This window comes from Dasypus novemcinctus, chromosome 6, assembly GCF_030445035.2.
Source record: "Dasypus novemcinctus isolate mDasNov1 chromosome 6, mDasNov1.1.hap2, whole genome shotgun sequence".
NCBI classification, from domain to species: Eukaryota; Metazoa; Chordata; class Mammalia; order Cingulata; family Dasypodidae; genus Dasypus; species Dasypus novemcinctus.
Genome location: NC_080678.1, coordinates 76,862,015 through 76,883,089, shown reverse-complemented (window position 1 = coordinate 76,883,089; position 21,075 = coordinate 76,862,015). Strand labels below are relative to the sequence as shown.

Sequence of the window (21,075 nt, the reverse complement as noted above, 5' to 3'; positions counted from 1 at the left end):
GCAGGCGCTCAACTGCTGACCTATACCTCACTCCCCCTCCTTTTTTCTCAATTTTAGAATGTTTATATTATTCTCGAAGGAAAAATCCCACACCTTCTTATACCCTCTGTTGTCTTGTAGAATTGATAGAACTTCTTTACCATTGCTGCAAAAATGTTACAGTATTACTTTTAATTATCGTCCTTAAGTTACATTATAGTTTTCCTGTGTATCACCATATTCTTATTACTTTGTAAAAGAAAAAATTCTTATATTTACACTATTAGCCGCAGTTTTCATCTACCATGGAAATCCCTGTTAGACTTTCCCTAGATGATTTTTTAGCTTCCTTTCAATTGATGTTTACGTCCACAGACTACCCCCCTTTTTAGCCACAGTAATCACATTTATAAATCAGCATTGTTACTTACAGTATGTTATTACTTATAATATGTTATGACCAACTCTGTTCATTCCCACGCTTTTATAATTAACTTTGTTGATAATGCTACATATGTTAACCATCAGCTCCCATTCTCAACCCACTTCTATCTCCTAGTAGTCTATTCTCTAGAGTTTCCCTCCATGAGCTTACTCATCATATTTAGTCCACATTCAGGAGACCTTACAATATTTTTCCTTTTGTGTCTGGCTTATTTCACTCACCATAATGTACTGTAGGTTCATCCATGTAGTCATATGCATCCCTATTTCATTTATTCTTAAGGCTGAATAGTATTCCATTGTATGTGTATACCACATAATTTTAATCCATTCATCAGGTGATGAACTCTTGGACTGGTTCTATATTTTAGGAATTGTGAATAATGTCATGAACATAGTTGTGCAAATGTCAGGTTGCATCCTTGCTTTCATCTGAATATAGATCCAGTATCAGTATTATTGGATCATACAGCTCTTCTCTATTTTTAGAAACTGCTCTTCAGTAGTGTTTAGAAACACCACTGATTTTTGTGTATTAATTTTTATCTTGCAGTTTTGCTGAAGTCGTTTATTCTAGGAGCTTTGTTTCTGGTTTTTTGGGAGTTTTTAGGCATAGGATCATACCATCAGCAAATTGCAAAAGTTTTATTTCTTCCTTTATTATCTGGATGCCATTTATTTCTTTACTTGCCTAGTTGCTCTGGCTAAAACTTTTAGCACTGTATTGAGTAATGGTGACGGTGGGCATCCTTTTCTTGTTCCCAGTCTCAGCAGGAAAGTTTTCAGTCTTTCAGCTGTGGATTTTTAAATATATGTCCTTTATCATATTGAGGAGTTTACTTTCTGCTGTTTTTGGCCATGACGGTTTCCTTCTGCCCCCCTGTGCTGTTTTTGGCAGAAGAGTTTTCCTTCTGCCATTTTTGACCATGGGGTTTAGTAATTTATAGTTTTCATTTCAGCTTCTCCTTCACCTCTCTGTTTCTTGAAGGATACACAGCACTCTTCTCACCTGGAGAGATCCCCATAGCTGCTCCCTCAGACAGCTTTTTGTCTCCCTCTGTTGTTTCTGTAAGAGAGTTGAGCCTTGCCTACCTACTCCAGTGCCATTTCTTTCCAGTCTTAATCACTGTTTTGATTACTGTTGATATAAAAGTGACAAAATTATAAATTTAAATTTCTTACAGAGCACTCATAGGCTTCCAAAAATATATTCCCTGGAAATCTGCAAGCCCAGGAATTTATATCTAGTATGTAGGTGATAAACTGCTTGTATTCTGACCAAGGTACGAGAAATGTCTAATAGGATTTCTTTTTTTTTAATAATTTATTTTTTGAAAGATACTTAGATTATATAAATGTTACATAGACTATATAGGGGATTCCCATACGCCCCCTCCCCACACCTCCCACATTTTCCCGTATTGGCAACAGCTTTCATTAGTGTGGTTCATTCATTGAATTGATAAACACATTTTGGAACATTCCCACTAAGCATGGATTATAGTTTACATTGTAGTTTACACTCTCTCCCACTCAACTCTGTAGGTTATGGCAGGATAGATAATAGCCTGTATCTGTCATTGTAATGTCATTCAGGACGGTTCCCAAATCTCCAAACTGCTCCCGTATTATACCTGTTTTTCCCTCTCCCTATCCCCAGAACCTCCTGTAGCCACTGCCTTCACATCAATGATCTTTCTTCCTTTGCTAGAATCATAGTAAGTCTATGTAGAATACTAGTAAGTCTGCTTTAGTCCATAGTTTGTTCCCCAGTCCTGAGGATTTTGGTATGGTGATGCCCACTCCACCTTGAATTGAGAGGGATCTTTGATCCCATACAGCTGATGGATGAGACTCTCTTGCTTGCAGTTGTAGATATTCTTGGTTCCTTGGTTAGTGGATTTCTATTTAGTTACCAATTTTTTGCTACATAGGGAAGCTATGTTTGAATGTTTACTTATAAGTTTGGTGGCTCAGAGCCTGTCATCCAAATTCCTCTTACTGTATAGCCATGATGATATCAAATTGAATTTCCATAGGGAACTATTCCAGTGCTATTCTTTCGGGTTGCATGGAGGCAGAAAGGACGACCTTCCTATTTATTTCTTAATTTTCCCTTTTTCCTCTTCTTTGTTTTTTTTTAATACATCTACTGTACTTGAGAATTGCCCCCTATAACCCTATCATTTCAGGCATGTGCTTTTCCATTTATAGAGAGCAGTGATGTTGAATAAGTGGTTGTGACAGTGGAAGCTTGTTCTTTAACTTGCATAGTAGGTTTAATATTACATCTTAGAAATCAGAATCCAGAGCCATGATTTGGGTTGTTCCATTCTATTCTGGGAATTAGAAAGCTATGAGTCTGTTTTGAAAATTAAAATTTTAAGCAGTTTTATATTCACATATCCTACAATCTATCCAAAGTGTGCAATTAATGACTTTTAGTATAATCACAGTGTTGTGCATTCATCACCACAAAAAATTTTAGAACAATTTCATTACTCCTCCAAAAATAAAAATTCCACACCCCTTAGCAGTCATCTCTCAATCCCTGTATCCTTCCCCAGCCCTACTAATCTCTAATTTCATCTTTATAAATTGATTTATATATTATATAAATGGACTCATACTATCTGTATTAGTCTGTGTCTAGTTTCTTTCAGTTCACATTTTTTAGGTCTAATATTAACATTTTGTAATATTATGTAATATTAACATACATTTGTTCAGTTTCAAATAAAATCATGTATTTAATATTACCCAAATTCATATTTAATATGAGGTTTTATTATACAGCCAGTCCCATGTTATATTTTTTAGTTTTCCTTTTAGTAATATACAAGAACTTACACTTTCCCTTTTACCCACTGTCATAGTGATATAATAGTACTGCTAGTTACAAACATTATGTTGTGCTTTTACCTTTCTATTCATTTATGAATATTAACACATATCCTTTTTACCAGTTCTGCACAGGTTAACCTTCACCTTTCCCTTCTCTATCCTTATTCTATTTTCTGGTGACCTGTATTTAAGTTATTAACTCCATGAGTTTACACAGTATACTTAGTTCATAATTGTGCAGTCATACCATATTTGTTCTTTTTTGTCTGGCTTGCTTCACTCAACATAATGTCCTCTAGGTTCATCCATATTGTTTTATACTTCACAACTTCATTTCTCTTAGAGCTGTGTAATAATATTCCATTGTGTGTATACACCACAGTTAGTTTATCCATTCATCGGTTGATGGACATCTGGGTTGTTTACACGTTTTGGCAATCATGAATAACACTGCTCTGACCATGGATGTGCAGATGGCTATTTGTGTCACTGCTCTTATTTATTCTAGGTATATATCTAGTAGAGGTATTGCCAGGTCACATGGCAAATCTGTCTTCAGCTTCTTTAGGAACTGCCATACGGTTCTCCACAGTGGCTGTTTCATTCTACATTCCCACTAACAGTGAATAAGTGTTCCTCTCTCTCCACATCCTTTCCAACACTTGTAGTTTGCAGTTTTGTTAATAGTTGCCATTCTCGGTGTGAAATGGTACCTTATTGTAGCTTTGGTTTGCATTTCCGTAATTGCTTGTGATGTTGAACATTTTTTCATGTGTTTTTTCCTGCCGTTTGTATTTCTTCATTGGACAAATGCCTATTCACATCTTCTACCCAGTTTTTAATTGGGTCATTTATCGGTTTTTTGTTCGTTTGTTTTTTAGGACTTACCAGGGATTAAACCTGGGACGTCATTCACTTCTTCATGTGAAGCAGACACTCAAACCACTGAGTTACACCCATCTCCCTTTGTTTGTCTTCTTATTGTTGAGTTGTAGCATCTCTTTATAGATCATGAATATTAAATCCTTATTGGATATGTGGTTCCCAAATATTTTCTCCCATTGAGTCAGCCTCCTTTTCACCCTTTTGACAGAGTTCTTTGAGGTGCAAAAGTGTTTAATTTTGAGGAGGTCCTGTTTATTTTAATTTTGTTATTCATGCTTTGGGTGTAAGGTCCAAGAAACCACCACCTACCACAAGGTATTGAAGATGATTCCCTACATGTTCTTTTAGTACTTTTATAGTTGTTGCTTTTATATTTAGGTCCTTTATCCATTTAGAGTTGATTCTTTTATAGAGTGTGAGATAGGGGTCAACTTTTATTCTTTTAGTTATGGATATCCAGTTTTCCTGGCACCATTTGGTGAAGAGACTTTTTCCCCATTATCATGGACTTGTCAGGGTTGTCAAAAACCAGTTGACTGTAGAGGTGAGGATTTATTTCTGGACTCTAAATTTATTCCACTGATCAATGTGTCTATCTTTATGCCATTACCATGCTATTTTGACAGCTGTAGCTTTGTAATGTTTCAAGATTAGGCAGTGAAATTCCTCCTGTGTTGTTTTCTTCTTTAGAATGCTTTTGGCTATCTGGGTGCACTTTCCCTTCCAAATGAATTTAGTAAATTGCCTTTTCTACTTTTGTAAAGTGTGCTGTTGGGATTTTGGTTGGTATTGCATTGAATCTATAAATAAGTTTGGGTAGGATTGACATTTTTAGTCTTCCAATCCATGAACACAAAATGTTGTTCTATTTGTTTAGGTCTTCATTGATTTATTTTAGCATTGTTTCATAGTTTAGTGCATATAGATCCTGTATTTTTTTTTGGTTAAATTAATTCCTAGGTATTTCTGCTTGTGAGTCTGGCTTGCTTATTCAACATACTGTTGAACCTGAAGGCAGGTTCATCCATGTTGTCATATACTTCACAACTTCGTTTCTTCTTATTACTGCATAATATTCCATCATGTGTATACACCACAGTTTGTTTATCCATTCTCAGTTGCTGGACACCTGGATGTTTCTGACTTTTGGCAATCATGAATAACGCCACTGTGAACATTGGTGTGCAGATGTCTATTAGTGTCTCTACTCTCAGTTCTTCTAGGTATGTGCTTACTACTGGTATTGGCAGTTTCCATGGCAAGTCTTTAGGAACTTTCCAAACATTACTCCACAGTCTCTGTACCATTCTACATTCCCATCCACAGTGAGTAAGCTTTCCTATCTCTCCAACATTTATAGTTTTCTAAATTTTGATAGCAGCCAGATGTGTCTCTCTTTATGCCAGTACCATGCTGGTTTGACCACTTTAGCTTTGTAATATGTTTCAAGGTCAGACAGTGAAATTCCTCCCACATCGTTCATCTTTTTTAGAATGGTTTTGGCTATCCAAGTATACTTTTCTTCCAAATTTTGTGTTTACCTTTTCTTTTTCTGTAAAGCAGGCTATTAGAATTTTGGTTGGTATTGCATTGAATTTATAAAGCTGTTTGGGTAGAATTGACATCTTCACTATATTTAGTTTTCCATTCCATGAACATGGAATGTCTTTCCATTTGTTTGGGTCTTCTTTGATTTCTTTTAGCATTGTTTTTTAGTTCTTTTCCAATAGGTCCTATACTTCTGTTAAATGGATTCCTAGGTATTTGAATTTTTCCCCCTCATTTCCTTCTCAGATTGTTGAATACTAGTGTATAGAAACATCATTGATTTTTGCATGTTGATCTTGTATCCTGCCACTTTGCTGAATTCATTTATTAGCTCAAGTATTACAGCTTTATCATAGACATTTCAGAATTTTCTAAATATAGAATCAAGTCATCCACAAATAGAGTTTTGCTTCCTCTTTTTTTTTTTTCTTGTCTCATTGCTACAGCTGAAACTTCTAGCACAGTATTGAAGAGCAGTGGTAACAGTAGGGCATTCTTGTCTTGTTCCTGATGTTAGCAGGAAAGCTTTCATCCTTTCACCATTGAGTACTATGTTGTCTGTGGGTTTTTCATATATGCCCTTTATCAAATTGAGTTTTCGTTCTATTTCTCTTTCTTCTCCCCTCCCCTTCCGTAGCAGTTTGATATGGTTTTGAATTCCAAAAGTAGATATTGGATTATATTTGTAATTTGGTCTGTACCTGGGCGTGATTAAGTTAAGATTAAGGCTTTGATTGGGCCACATCTTTAGGGCATTGAGGCCCTACCTCTTGGTGGGTAGGGACTCAAAGATAAAAGACATGGCAAAGGACAGAGTTGAGAATTTTTGATGTTGGAGTTTTGATGTTGGCATTTAATGCTGAAGCCTTAAGCTGGAGCCCCAGGAAGTAAGCTCAGAGAGAGAGGAAAAGGAAGCAATCCCCAGATAGAGAGGAACCCTGAACCCAGGAAGAAGTAAGCCTTGGGAAGAGAGGAACCCTGAACCCAGAGAGAAGCAAGACCCTGAAAGGGAGGAACCCATGAAGCCTGAATCCTTACAGATATTGGCAGCCATCTTGCTTCAACACGTGAAAATAGACTTTGGTGAGGGAAGCAACTTATGCTTTATGGCCTGGTATCTGTAAGCTCCTACCCCAAATAAATGCCCTTTATAAAAACCAACCAATTTCTGGTATTTTGCATCAGCACCCCTTTGGCTGACTAATCTATCTCCCTCTTTTTCTTTCCCTCCCCTTCTCCTTCCTCTCCTCTCCCCCTCCCCTCCCCTTTCTCTTTCCTTTTCTTTCCACTTTTAGTTACCAGGACTGGAGATTGAAACCAGCACTCAACCACTGCACCACATAGCTCCTCTGAGTTGGTGTATTGTTTTTTGCTTGTTTGGGGTTTTTTTTTGTTTTTGTTTTTAGGAGGCACTGGGAACTAAACCTGAGACTTCCATGTGGGAAGCAGGTGCTCCACCGATAGAGTCACATCCACTCCCCTATTCCTATCTTTCAGAGTTTTTATCAAGAAAGGATGTTGGATTTTGTTGAATCCTTTTCTGCGTCAGTAGTTGAGGTGATCATGTGATTTTTAAAAAAAATTTGTTAATGTGGTGTATTATGCTAATTGGTTTTCTTATGTTGAACCACCATTGTATAATAGGAATAAATCCCACTTGTTCATGGTATGAAAGTTTTTTCATATGCTGTTGGATTCTATTTGCAAGTATTGAGAATTTTTGTATCTATGTTCATTAAAGAGATTGGTCTATAATTTTCTTTTCTTGCAGTGTCTTTATCTGGCTTTGGTATTAGGCTGATGTTGGCTTCATAGAATATGTTGGGTAGTTTTCCCATCTCTTCAGTTTTTTCGAAGAGTTTAAACAGAATTGACATTAATTCTTGAAATGTTTGGTAGAATTCACCTGTGTAGCCACTGGTCCTGGACTTTCCTTTGTTGGGAGATTTTTGGTGACCGATTCAGTCTTTTCAAATATGATTGGTTTCTTAAGTTCTTGTATTTCTTCTACTGTCAGTGTAGGTTGTTTTTGTATTTCTAGGAATTTGTCCATTTCATCTAGTTTATCTGGTTTGTTGGCATAAAGTTTCTTATAATATCTTTTCTTTTTTTAAAGGAGATATGGGGGATTGAACCCAGGACCTTGTGTATGGGACGCAGGCATTCAACCACTTAGAGCTACATCTGCTCCCCAGTATCCTCTTACGATCCTTTTTATTTCTATGGTGTCAGTTATAACTTCTTCTCTTTCGTTTCTGATTTTATTTATTTGCATCTTCTTCCTTTTTTTGTTATCTAGCTAAGGGTTTGTAAATTTTATTGATTTTTCTCAAAGAACCAGCTTTTGGTTTTGTTGATTTTCTCTATTGTGTCTTTTGTTCTCAATTTCATTTATATCTGCTCTAATCTTTATTATTTCTTCCCTTCTGCTTACTCTGGGAATGGTTCACTGTTTTTCTGGTTTCTCCAGTTGTTCCATTAGATCTTTGATTTTAGGTCTTTGTTCTTTTTTAAGATAGGAGCTTAGGGCTATAAATATCAGCACTGCCTTGGCTTTATCACATACACTTTGATAACTTGTGTTCTAATCTTCATTTGTCTCAATATATTTACTAATTTTCACTTACAATTTCTTCTTTGACCCAATGTTTGTTTAGTAGTATGTTGTGCCGTCTCCACACGTTTGATAAATTCCCCCTTTCCCATCTATTATTGATTTCCAGTTTCATTCCCGTATGATCTGAATGAAGTGCTTTGTATAATTTCAGTCTTTTTATATTTATTGAGACCTGACGTGTTCTGTTCTGGAGTAAGATCCATGAGCACTTGAGAAGTGTGTGTAACCCGTTGATTTTGGATGCAACGTCTGTATATGTCTGATAGGTCTAGCTCATTTATCATAAGTTCTTTGTTTCCTTGTTGATCTTCTGTCTAATTGTTCTAAATCATGATGTGAGTGGTGTATTGATGTCTCCAACTGTGATTGGAGAGATATCTATTTCTTACTTCAGTTTTGCCAGAGTATACCTTATGTATTTTGGGTCACCCTGGTTAGGTGCATAGATTATTTATGACTCATATATCTCCCTGGTGAATTTTCCCTTTTACAAATCCATAATGGCCTTCTGTATCTCACATAACTTTTTTTGCATTTAAAGTGTGATATTAGTGTAGCTACCTCAGCTCTTTTTTGGTTATTGCTTACATGGAGTACCTTCTCCAACCTTTTACTTTGAGTTGGTTTGTATCCTGAGTCTAAGGTGAATCTCTTGTAGACAGCATATGGATGGCTCAAGTTTGTTTGTTTTTTCCATTCTGTCAGTCTGTATCTTTCAATTGTGGACTGTAATCAAATCACATTTCGGTGATTATAAACACATTATTTATTTCCACCATTTTATGCTTTCATTTTTATATGTCATATCTTGTCTGTCTTTTTATTCTTTTGGTTATCCTTTCTGCTCTTCTTGCCTCCTACATGCTCCTCCAAGCCTCTCTCTCCTGTCTTTTTCTTGCTAGCTATAAGGCTCCCTTTAATATTTCTAGCAAAGGCAGATTATTTTTTATAAACTCTTTTTGTTTCAATTTGTTTGTGAATATTTTTTTGTTTCTAAAAAATTTTAGTTTTTATTTTTTTAATATTTTTTATTTTGTTTGTGAATATTTTAATCTCACCTTCATAGAACTATTTTGCTAGATAAAGAATTCTCGGCTGACAATTTTTCTCTTTCAGTATTGTAAGCGTATCATACCACTGTCTTCTCGCCTCATGGTTTCTGATGAGAAATCACTAAGTTTTTCTGGGCATCCCCTATATGTGAAGGTTTGCTTCTCCCTTGCTGCTCTCAGAAGTTTTTTCTTTGTATTTGATGTTTGATATTCTGAGTAGTATGTGTCTTGGAGTGGGTCTGTTTGTATTTATTCTGATTGGAGTACACTGCGATGTCATAAAAGAAATGACATTTAAGTTTATTTCTTTCATGAGAGTTGGGAAATTTTCAGCCATTATTTTCTGAAATAATCTTTCCTCCCCTCTTCCCTTCCTCTTCTTCTGGAACTCCCATGACATGCACGTTGTTGCGTTTCGTGTTATCATCCACCTCCCTGAACCCCTGCTCAGTTTTTTTCTATTCTTTTCTCTCTGTGCCTTTCTCTTTTCAATTTCAGCTGTTCTGTCTTCTTTATCACTTATTCTTCTATCATTTCGAGTCTGCTGTTGTATCCCTCTAATATGTTTTTTTTATCCCCCCCCCACTGCCCCAGTTGTCTGTTCTCTGTGTCGATTCCCTGCGTGCTCTTCTTTTGTCCGCCTCTATTGTTGTAAGCGGAATGGGAATCTCTGACTCCATTTGCAGCGTCATCTTGCTGCGTCAGCTCTCCACGTGCACGGCGCCGCTCCTGGGCAGGCTGAACCTTCCTTTGCACTGGGTGGCTCTCCTTACAGGGCACACACTCCCACACATGGGGCTCCCCCACACGGGGGCACCCCTGCGTGGCACGGCACTCCCCACATGCATCAGCACTGCGCATCGGCCAGCCCCACACAGGTCAGGAAGGCCAGGGGTTTGAACCGCGGACCTTCCACGCGGTACACGGACGCCCCATTCACTGGGCCAAGTCCGCTTCCCATGAATATGTTTTTGATCTCACCTATCATGTCTTTCATTCCTATGAGCACTGTTACTTTTCTGTTAAGGATTTCAAATTCTTCTTTATGCTTGCTCAGTGTCTTCTTGATGTCCTTTGTATCTTTAAAGCCATATTGTCTTTCAACTCATTAACTTGATTTTGGAAATTTGTATCAATCTCTAATTAGTAGTTTCAAATCTTGTATGTCACCTGGGACTTTGATGATAAATTTCCTTTGCTTGGGCCATTCTTCCATTTTGTTTGAATGGCTTGTAATTTTTTTTGCTGATATCTAGGTATCTGATTATGATGGTGAATTTATTCTGATGTTCAGTTTCTCTCTCTTTCATCATAGGGATTTATTGGCAATAGTCTGGGTATAACTGCTGTTCTTTGTTTCTTGCTTCAACCTGTTTTGGGTCTTTAGAATTAGTCCTGTTAGTTGCTCAAATCTGAGCCCTGGACCCAGTAATGGGTGGTTGCAGCCTGCTTGCAAGGGCCTTGGGGAGGGAGGCTGTAAAGCCAGATAAAGCTGCCCTTATTTACTCTTAATTTCCTCCAAACATTTCCTTGGTCGACCAGCAGATGGCATTCTCTTGCAGCCCTCTCATTTCAAAGCCTGGTTGGAGTGTGTTTGCTGCAATAAGTACAGGATCAATGTAGCAGAGGATATTGCCTGGAGGCTAAGAGCTTCTTAATTCAAACTTTTCTGAGTCACTTCTCCAGTCTTTGCTTGCAGCGTGTTCTTATTTCCTGGGGAGAAGATACTTCCACTCTCCAGGCAAAGGTTCAGCCCTCCCAGCCTGGAAGGGCTTGGATCACAGCCAACCAAATTTGTGTGTCAAAAACTAAGTCAGCCAGGCTATGTTCCTTTCTTTCCCATTTCCTGGGAAGGTGGATCCCTGTAGCGCTGGTAGCTGCAGCTGCTTTAACTCACAGTTTTGTAGCCCAGATTCTTTTCCTTTGTCCCTCTCCCTTCTGTGCGGTGTCCAGCCTTCCCCTGGTGTCCTAAATCCTAGAACATTTTTTTTCTGGACCATTTCTGCCTGTCCTCTATCTTATTAATATATTTCTGCAAGAGGAGAGAGTCCCGTATCTAAGTCTGCCAGTTTCCTGGAAATCAATCTGCTTTGAAAATTTTGCCTGTAGAACTCATGTATATGAGACATGTCAGATACAAGTAGGTACAAATGAATAATTTACATTATGACATTTTACCTCACAGAACTTCTTTCTTTGAGAGAGTTCAAAGCACTTTCATATTTTACATTTATAAAAAAATCTTAGACTTTCTGAGACTTTTTTTTAAAGATTTATTTTGTTTATTTCTCCCCACCCCATCATTGTTTGCACTTGCTGTGTCTCTTCATCTTCACTGTTTATTTAGGAGGCACTGGAAATTGAACCCAGTACCTCCCATCTGGGAGGGCGATACCTAATCACTTAAGCCACCTCCATTCCCTACTTTGTTGTCTCTCTCATCCTGTTTTTCTTCTTGTGTCTCTTGTTGACTCATCTTGTTGTGTCAGCTTGCTGCGCCTGCCCATGGTGCCAGTTTGCTGTCTTCTTTAGGAGGCACAGGGAACTGAATCAAGGAGCTCCCATGTGGTAGGCAGGAGCTCAATCGCTTGAGCCATTTTTACTTCCCCTGAGATTTTTTAATAAGATTTGTGCTTGTATTTACTAGTCTTAATACTGGTTTGTTTGTTTTTTAAAAGATTTATTTATTTATTTCCCCCCCCACCCCACCCAGATTGTCTGTTCTCGGTGTCTGTTTGCTGCATCTTGTTTCTTTGTCCGCTTCTGTTGTTGTCAGCAGCATGGTAATCTGTGTCTCTTTTTGTTTCATCATCTTGTTGTGTCAGCTCTCCATGCGGGTGGTGCCATTCTTAGGCAGGCTGCGCTTTTCTTTTGTGCTGGGCAGCTCTCCTTACGGGGCACGCTCCTTGTGCGTGGGGCTCCCCTACGTGGGGGCATCCCTGCATGGCATGGCATTCCTTGTGCGCATCAGCACTGTGCATGGGCCAGCTCCACATGGGTCAAGGAGGCCCGGGGTTTGAACCGTGGACCTCCCATGTGGTAGACGGATGCCCTAACCACTGGGCCAAGTCCATTTCCCTTAATGCTGGTTTAAACTTCATTAGTGACCCTATAACTAAGGTTTTAAGAAATCTGTCTTTAAGGATGCTTACATACCATTTTGTGATGATATATATGTGTATTTGTCTATTTGTACATACACGTATACTGTTATTGAACAAGTTATCTTGAAATAATTCAGTTGGCTTCAGTGTGAAAGCACTGAAATTCTGATAGATCATAATTACTATGAATTATGAGAAATGTCTCATAAACTATATATATTTACCTTGTTATAAAAATTTCAAGGAAATTATTTTATTACATTGCCTTTCTCCTATAATATGTTTGTTTTTTCCCTCCATATCCTCTTTTTCCAGTCAAAGATTTTCCCCTACTCTGTAAACATTAATAACTAACTCTGAGAAATTCTTGGCTTTCCTTGTAATATCCTTTTGTACTGCTAAATGTTTTCATGAAGTCTTTGCTTCATCCTGCTATTCCTGGTAGTTACTGTATAATCTCTTTTTCTTTTTCACCCTCTGACCTTGGTGTATGAAACTATTTTTTCAATTGGATTCCTTAGCTTTTAAACTTTTTTTTCTCCCTTTACAGTGATCTCTTGGCAAAATAGTGTGTGTGTGTTCTCTCTCACTATTTTTTATTTGTCTTATGCTATTTTTTTTAAAAAAAAGATTTATTTATTTATTTCTCTTCCCTCCCCCCGCCCCACCCCGGTTGTCTGTTCTCTGTGTCTATTTGCTGCATCTTGTTTCTTTGTCCACTTCTGTTGTTGTCAGCGGCATGGGAATCTGTGTCTCTTTTTGTTGCGTCAGCTTGTTGTGTCAGCTCTCCGTGTGGGTGGTGCCATTCTTAGGCAGGCTGCACTTTCTTTTGCGCTGGGCGGCTCTCCTTATGGGGCACACGCCTTGTGCGCAGGGCTCCCTTACGCGGGGGACACCCCTGCATGGCATGGCACGGCACTCCTTGCGCGCATCAGCACTGCACATGGGCCAGCTCCACACAGGTCAAGGAGGCCTCGGGTTTGAACCGCGGACCTCCCATGTAGTAGACCGATGCCCTAACCACTGGGCCAAGTCCGTTTCCCTGTCTTATGCTATTTGATGATTTCTCTCCACTTTTCTAGGTACTGTTCTCAGTTGTACATTTCCTTACCCTCTTTTAACTTTGCTCTGAAATTGTTTATTAAAATGTTTTAGCAGTTACTACTAAACTCTTTAGTCTTTCTTGCACTCTTAGTTACTATACATGTGTATCATCAATATATTTTTAGTAAAAATGGACTAATTTTTAAAAAAGTATAGAAAGGTCTATGCTTGTCCTGTGCCTGTTTGTATTACTGTATGATTCAAGTTAAATGTTTCTTTTTAAAAAGAATATTAATTTACTTCGGGTCATGTGTATGAGACATATGTCAGATAAATGTATTCAGTATTTACTGTGTGTATAAGTCATCACTGAATTTGTTCTCTAGAGTTGAAAAATTATTTTACTTTATAAATTGCTGAGTTAGGAACAGGATGTGTTATTCAGTAAAACATGAAGATATGCTGGCATAATGCAGCTTTGGGATGATATACCAGTACTTAACTTCACTGGATTTGGGTTTCTTAACCATTAATAAAATGAAGAAGTTGAAGTACATTTGAGGTCCCTCGCAGTTCTGATATTTCCCAGGAAAGTGCATCCTTGCTTTTATAAGCTTTTTTACCTTTTATAATGGTCATGATTTCATCTAAGACCATTATCCCACCCCTTTTTTTCCCATTATCCCTTAAATTGAAATTTCTGTAAATGAACTTAATATTGTTTCCCTTTGGTGCCTCTTTCCTAGATAAAGCATTTTACTTGGGGTCTAATCATCTCTCTTCTCAAGTTTTCCTTTTGTAACATTATTTTTATATCCCTACCAGTTTGCATCTTTCTCCATAATCAAATTCATGTATAACCAAAGCATATTCCGTTTCAATATGTTTTAGTCACACTATAAATTCTTACATTATCTTCTTGACATCTCCAATGCATAATGATATGCATAGCACCTTTATGTCTCATTAAAAAGATATATTAATGTTTCATTGTTTACTTGAAGATAAAATCCATCTTCCATGCTATAAACTTCCTTGGTTTATCTTGTATAGTTTATCAGGCAGGACATAGGTTGTCACGAAATATTGATAGGTGTTTCTTCGCTCTTTCAAACTTTCTTGACAGTAATAGCTCTTTTTAAATGTCCCACAAGATAATATTATAAAAGGACTTCAAAAGGTCCCTTAAACTAAATATAATCTAATCTCATTTTTGTAGAATAGCTTCTAAATACTTTCTTTTTGTTCGCAGTGGCAGTAGGGGCAATATTACGTGGTGACAACTTGGTACTCTGGGAATGTTTTGGAAACAAAAACCAAAAAATAAACCACTCTATGATCAATAATTTCCTATCTCAGAATAGGATTTGTGTAGTGTCCTATTTTGCTCACATTTAACATTGCTTTGATATTATTTTGCACAATGTAGTAAGAATACTGTTTTTATTAATGTTTAAAACTTGTAATGATACCCTCAAGGCATGTGAGAATTTAGCCAACTATGAAGTTAGAATAGTCCACACAAGACTGACCTCACTTCCGACACTTAATTGGAAGTTTGGAGACTTCTCAAAAGCTAGAAGTACTCACAGAACTCACTTAAAGCTATTATACTCCCACAGTTAGGGTTTGTTAGGGGAAGAATACAGATTAAAATCACCAAGTTAAATAAAGAACGCATACAGCGAGGAGGTGCAAGGTACCCAAACAGAGAGCTTCTGTTGGCCTTTTGCCGTGGAGTCATGAATATGTTACTTTCTCCAGCATCAGGTGTGACAGTATGTGTGGAGTATTGCCAACCTGGGAAGCTCACCTGACTTGGTGTCCAGGGTTTTAAAACTCCCATCAATAATCACATTGTTAGACTGTCCCTTGGTCCAATCTTCCAGGCAGAGGGACTCCTGTCAGTCATGATACTCCAGGGGCCTATAGATCAACTCCCAGTAGCTTTGGGCAAAGGTTAGATCTCTCTTTGAGTTAAGTTAGTTGTCCACTACTTAGGCCACCTCCTGGCCTTTGGCACAAGTTCTTTTGTAGCATTAAATGATCGTACTGGTCTGGACATCTACATTTGTTACAGCATTTATATGACAGAAACAGCAATAATGTCAGTGTGAATATGCTTAAGATTTGGAGACACCATTGTGGGATGGAGATGAATTTTAAGAAATGGCTTGTCTACCCTATAAAGCCATTACATGGATTTTTATATTTTTGTACTAATTTAGTTACTCCTTTCCCCACTTAATCTACACTATTTGTAAAAATAAGAGTAAAAATATGCTAGTACATTACTAGAGATTGATTCAGTTATTAACGGTTTGGTCCAGTTCATCATTGTATATGACCAGAATATGTCCCAGAATGATCCCCCTCAGGTTTGCACAGGCTTCCCTCAGACCATGTCAGATTCCAGAAGCAGGAATGGTCTTGGCAGCAAAAGGCTTCACCCTTTTCAGGCCTGTGGTATAAATGAGCTAAAAGACAATATCATCTTTTGCTCTGGGCCTCTCTTGAGCAATTTCCCTTGTTGTATAACCCATTTTTATTCATTCCTTTATTCTCAGCTACTGTATCACTCCTTTCCATTTATCCTTTTTTTAATGTAAAAGTTTTTTGAACCGTATACTGTTCATACATGAGCATACATAAGTGTATAGTGAAAGTTGTAAACTTACAAAACAAACATTCATATCCTCATAGAGGACTCCTGTATGTGTGTATTCTGTGAATTTGTGTCTACTACTAGGCAAGCAAAGCCTAGTCCAGAGCAGGTGTCTATTCCTGTCAGGACGCATTTGCAGCCTCTTGGGGATACTGCTGTCCATTTGACTTGCCCGCTGCGTGCAGGGCCTTACATATCTGTCCCATAGCAATCTGCTGTCTCTGTCTATTGGCAAACAGAACAGTTTTTACTGGTATTTTGTGTCTCAGGAGGGTACAAAAGGAATATGCCTTAGATTCAGCCCATCATTGCATTGCTGCAACCCCAGTGTCTACTGGTTACCATCTTCAAGAGCCACCAGGGTATCTACTTGATGGTTCCAGTCACCTTCGGATCTTGGAGGGGGTTCTTTTGCAACATGTCCTACTTCAGTACTCCTTTTAAATTCCCATATAGTCATTTCCATAGAACTGTGCCCCTTATGGGCATCCTTTTTATAGGCCAGTTTTCTATTTCCCTTCTGCCGACCAGGCCAATTTTTAACACCTGTGAATCAGTAAAAACCCAAACATAGGGGGCGTAGCAGCATGTACTTCAGCCCATTGGGTTGATTTGTTTTCACCTGATTCAATCAGAGTGATGGTGTTGGTATTCTAAACGGGATGTTGTCCATTCATCTTGGAGCTTTTGTCCATAAGCCATGCTGCTCTTTTTTGATCAGTGAAGAGTTGTTCATAGGGCACGGCCCAAGTGGTCCAAGCGGCCATGGGATCCCGCAATTCTTCATTTGACCCTCAGGGAAGAGAGAGCATCTCCTCATGAATATGTTCTTGGATTACCCTGGCAACATGTTTCTGCATAAACTGTTTCTATTTTATTATGGAACTCTTCTGGGTAATGCCTTCCCCATTAGAGCATTTCTCCAGCATTACACAAGACATTATGATATTTCAGGCTTCAAGGTAATTTAATATCCTTCAATCATAAGGGCACCTACAGTTAACATCTAATACCAAGCTAGTATTCTCTCTCAAATGGAAATTTACTCATCCAAAATCCTAGCAGTTATCATTGGGTGGCAATCACAGGCTTTTCTTTTACTTTTTTTTTAATTAAAAAAATTTTTTGTAAGAAGCTTTAGATTACATAAATGACACATCAGAAATATAAGGGGATTCTCATACACCCCACTTCTTTCCCCTCCCACACTTTCCCCATTAATGACATCTTTATTAGTGTACATTTTTTAAAATTGATGAACACACAGTGACGCATAGCTACTAACCATGGTCAATAGTTTACATTATAGTTTACACTTTGCACATTTTAATAGGTTTTAACAAAATGTATAATGACCTGTATCCATCATTGTACTGTCATGCAGAACAATTACAATGTTCCAAAAATGCTCCATATTACACCTAGTCTTCCCTCTCCCTCCCCCCAGAACCTCTGATGACCACTGCCTTTATATGAGTGTTACAAGAGCGTCCATTCCTAGAATAATAATAAATCTACTTTAATCCATAGTTGCATTCCCCCCTTATGTTTGTTCATTCCTCAGTCTTGAAGATTTGGGGATGGTGATGCCCACTCTGTTTATGATTGAGAGGGCGCTTTAATCGCATGGGGTAGATGGATGGAATTGTCTTGCTTACAGTTGTGGACACTGTTTTTTGGGTATGGGCATTGTCCATCATCATCATTTTGCAGTCACAGGCTTTTGCCTTAAGCCACATTCTGTGCTTCTCACAGGGAAAAAATCTCATTTTATCCACAAGGTATTCTACACTGCTTCAGGTTAACCACTTTTGTGGACACAGGTAATCTTACTGATTCCCATTCAGCATGTCCAGTCAATACTGGCAGAAGACAGATTTATATGCCTTTAAAAAAAAAAAAACAAAAAACAATATTAGGGAGGGGATACATTCCCCAGTCAGACACAATATCTATCCATATAATACCTTCAGGTAATCTATCCCCATAATAAGTTCAGGTAAAGGAGATGTAATTCCTTCTTCACATATAGTCTCTTACAGACATTCCAGTTTTCATCCAGACTTCCACCATAATCTTATCAACCACTGTATTCCCATATTTTCCTAATCTAATCTAACTGTAGTCCCCATTAGGACTTCACCAACAGGCTTTGAAACCACTGTGCATGATGGCTCCTGTACCAAGGAGTCCCAGAAATGTCTCTTCTCTACCCCTAAACTTTTTACCCACTCGTGCATATATCCCTGTTCAACCAGGGATTGGGGCAAAGAAACCAAAACCTTTTCTGAATCCCCATCTTGATTAGATTGAAGGACCATTCCCTTAGGCAATTTTGGGTCAGGGTTCTCTTTCTCATTTTCTAGCACTTTACATGAGTTTCTACCCTGAGCAGATGTGCAAGTTTTGTGCAAAACATTCTGTTCAGTGAAGTGGTAAGCTTTCATTATAATTTCTACTATTATTTCAAATTAATTCAGTGTTCAGTAATCCTTAATATAAGATATGTTACACTTCACTGGCAATTTCTGACAAAAAGAACTTATGCCTTGTTTCCCTAACTTTGTTTCCAGGTAGCCTTTTTTCCTCTGCCAGAATTGGCTATTTATGAATAATAAAGATTATTGACACCTATTTAACACTTTCTAATATTTTGCCAGGATTAACCAAGTCTTAAAGTCTAAGGGATGTTTTCTCTATTTTTTCAGTAGAAAACTGAGTCATAAAATTAATTTTTCAAGATCAAGTCAGGTTTAAGACTAGTTTCCTTGTTCTACTTTAATTCTGCAAATGGAGGGGCTTAATTGCTGAAACCAAATTCGTTTTGCTCAGTCCTCTGATAATTTTATTATCACAAGATACCTGAAACTAAGATCTTAAATGTACAGATATATAAGGTTCATATGGAAAGGGTAAATTTTGTTGTGGCTGTCTTTGGCTCAGCCTCATTTGCTCAATATTCTGCTGTAGCAAAATGCTACTTTGAATGAAATAGTTAAATTTGGACACTAACATTGCTCTTTCCTCATTGTTATTACATTCTACACTGCTGCCTTAGGATATCAACCATGGATTAACTGAGGTAAGTTTGGTGTCATAAAGTCTTATTTTCAGAGTAAGTTAAACTCTATGTCCTAAGTGTTAGGTGAGCCAAAAATTCCTCTTTTATGTGTTTTCTAAAGAAAACCATAAATACATAAATTTTTAAATTATTATTTTTAAAAATTTATTCCCCCCCCCCCCGCCCCCCAGTTATCTCCTCTCTGTGTCCATTCGCTGTGTGTTCTTCTGTGACCGCTTCTATCCTTATCAATGGCACTGGGAATCTGTTTCTTTCTGTTGCATCATCTTGTTATGTCAGCTCTCCATGCGTGCGGTGCCATTCTTGGACAGGCTGCACATTCTTTTGCACTGGGCAGCTCTCCTTACAGGGCACGCTCCTTGTGCGTGGGGCTCCCCTATGCGAGGGACACCCCTGCGTGGCATGGCACCACACGGGTCAAGGAGGCCCAGGGTTTGAATCGCGGACCTCCCATGTGGTAGGCAGATGCCCTACCCATTGGGCAAAGTCCGCTTCCTACATAAATTTTTATTTAAAAATGAGTCTATAGAAATTGCCCTATATAACATTTAAGTGGATTTTTTTGAAAAGAATTAAAACATCTTTTTTTTATTTAACATTACATCTATATGAAGCCTCACAACATTTACTTTAAATTAATACCTGTTCTTCTAAAGCCTTCCAGTATAAAATTTTTTGTGCCCTCAGAATATTAAAAAGCAAACTATTCTAAAATTCAGCAATTAACCACCTAATAAGGCAGAGAACATTTTTTTATCTCCAGTTTAAACTAATAATTTAAACTCATAATGGTCATAAAATTAAACTCTTTATTTTCATATATCTTCCTTACTTTGTCTCAAGTTGTCAATAACCCTAAACTATCTTCAATATAGTACACCTTTAATATAATATAAGCATATTGTTTATTAATAACATTAACAAATTATCAATAAATTAATAACAATAATATAATATTGGGAGATATAATTTTTTCTGTTGTAAATTTATATTTTATTTTGATTTGCTTTGCTATTTTTGCATATGCTTTTCCCAGTACTTGAAACAGTGAAACATTTTGAGTTAGTCTTAAATTTTCATTCTAATAATGTTTACTTCTTATCCTCATGTAGAAGTAGCAGATAAAATTATGGAATCACGGTGTTTTGAGTCAAAGAGGACTTTAGAAATCATCTAGATTTCTGAAATCCAGAGAAGTAAAATGACTTCTATGATCAGTAGCTAATTAGTGACGTAAATACTGGATGGAAGTAAATTTCATCAGTTGAAAACTACTGAGTTGTGATAATTTTCTGTATGGTTTAATGTAACTGAGCATGTTATCTTATATGTTCACTTATGGGGTTCTGAACGAGGAATTATTGTTTCATTGTATTCTGCACAGATTAGGCATAATAGATTATTTTTATTTTGGTGGCCAACGTTGAGAGATTTAGAAAAACTGAAATGTTTTTTAAAAGAGGACAGTTAGGATGAAGAAGAAGAAGTGGATTGTTTCATGGTGTATTAATATTTCACTGGAAACCTTAAAGCAAGGGCTCTGTGTCAGAACTGTCACAAAAATATTACTTTGTTGGTTAAATTAGATCCTCTTCCAACTACAAAAATCTGTGACTGATAGTTCATAGCTCTTAGTATTTTACCATACTGTTAAAATATTTAGCAATCAATCACTACATTATCTTCTAAGATAAATAATTGTCTATAAGATGACTAATGTCTGATAATGGTAATAATAGGTCAGTTCTCCTAACTTTTTAAAGGCTAATAGAGGATTATAATATTATCAGTGCTTATTTTGTATGCTAAAT

The 21,075-nt window shown here is 37.4% G+C and overlaps 1 protein-coding gene across 5 annotated transcripts in view; it reads left to right on the top strand.

Annotated features, from left to right (window-relative positions):
- Nucleotides 1-21,075, top strand: part of HERC4 (HECT and RLD domain containing E3 ubiquitin protein ligase 4) — a 137,842-nt gene that overhangs the window by 93,367 nt on the left and 23,400 nt on the right. For 3 of the 5 annotated variants that reach the window (XM_058298914.2, XM_071215827.1, XM_058298919.2), the window contains one exon: nt 19,241-19,264. The exons of the other annotated variants lie outside the window; for them this stretch is intronic. In XM_058298914.2, the coding sequence (XP_058154897.1) occupies nt 19,241-19,264 (24 nt within the window). The remainder of the gene's footprint in view (nt 1-19,240; nt 19,265-21,075) is intronic. 5 annotated transcript variants of the gene reach the window in all.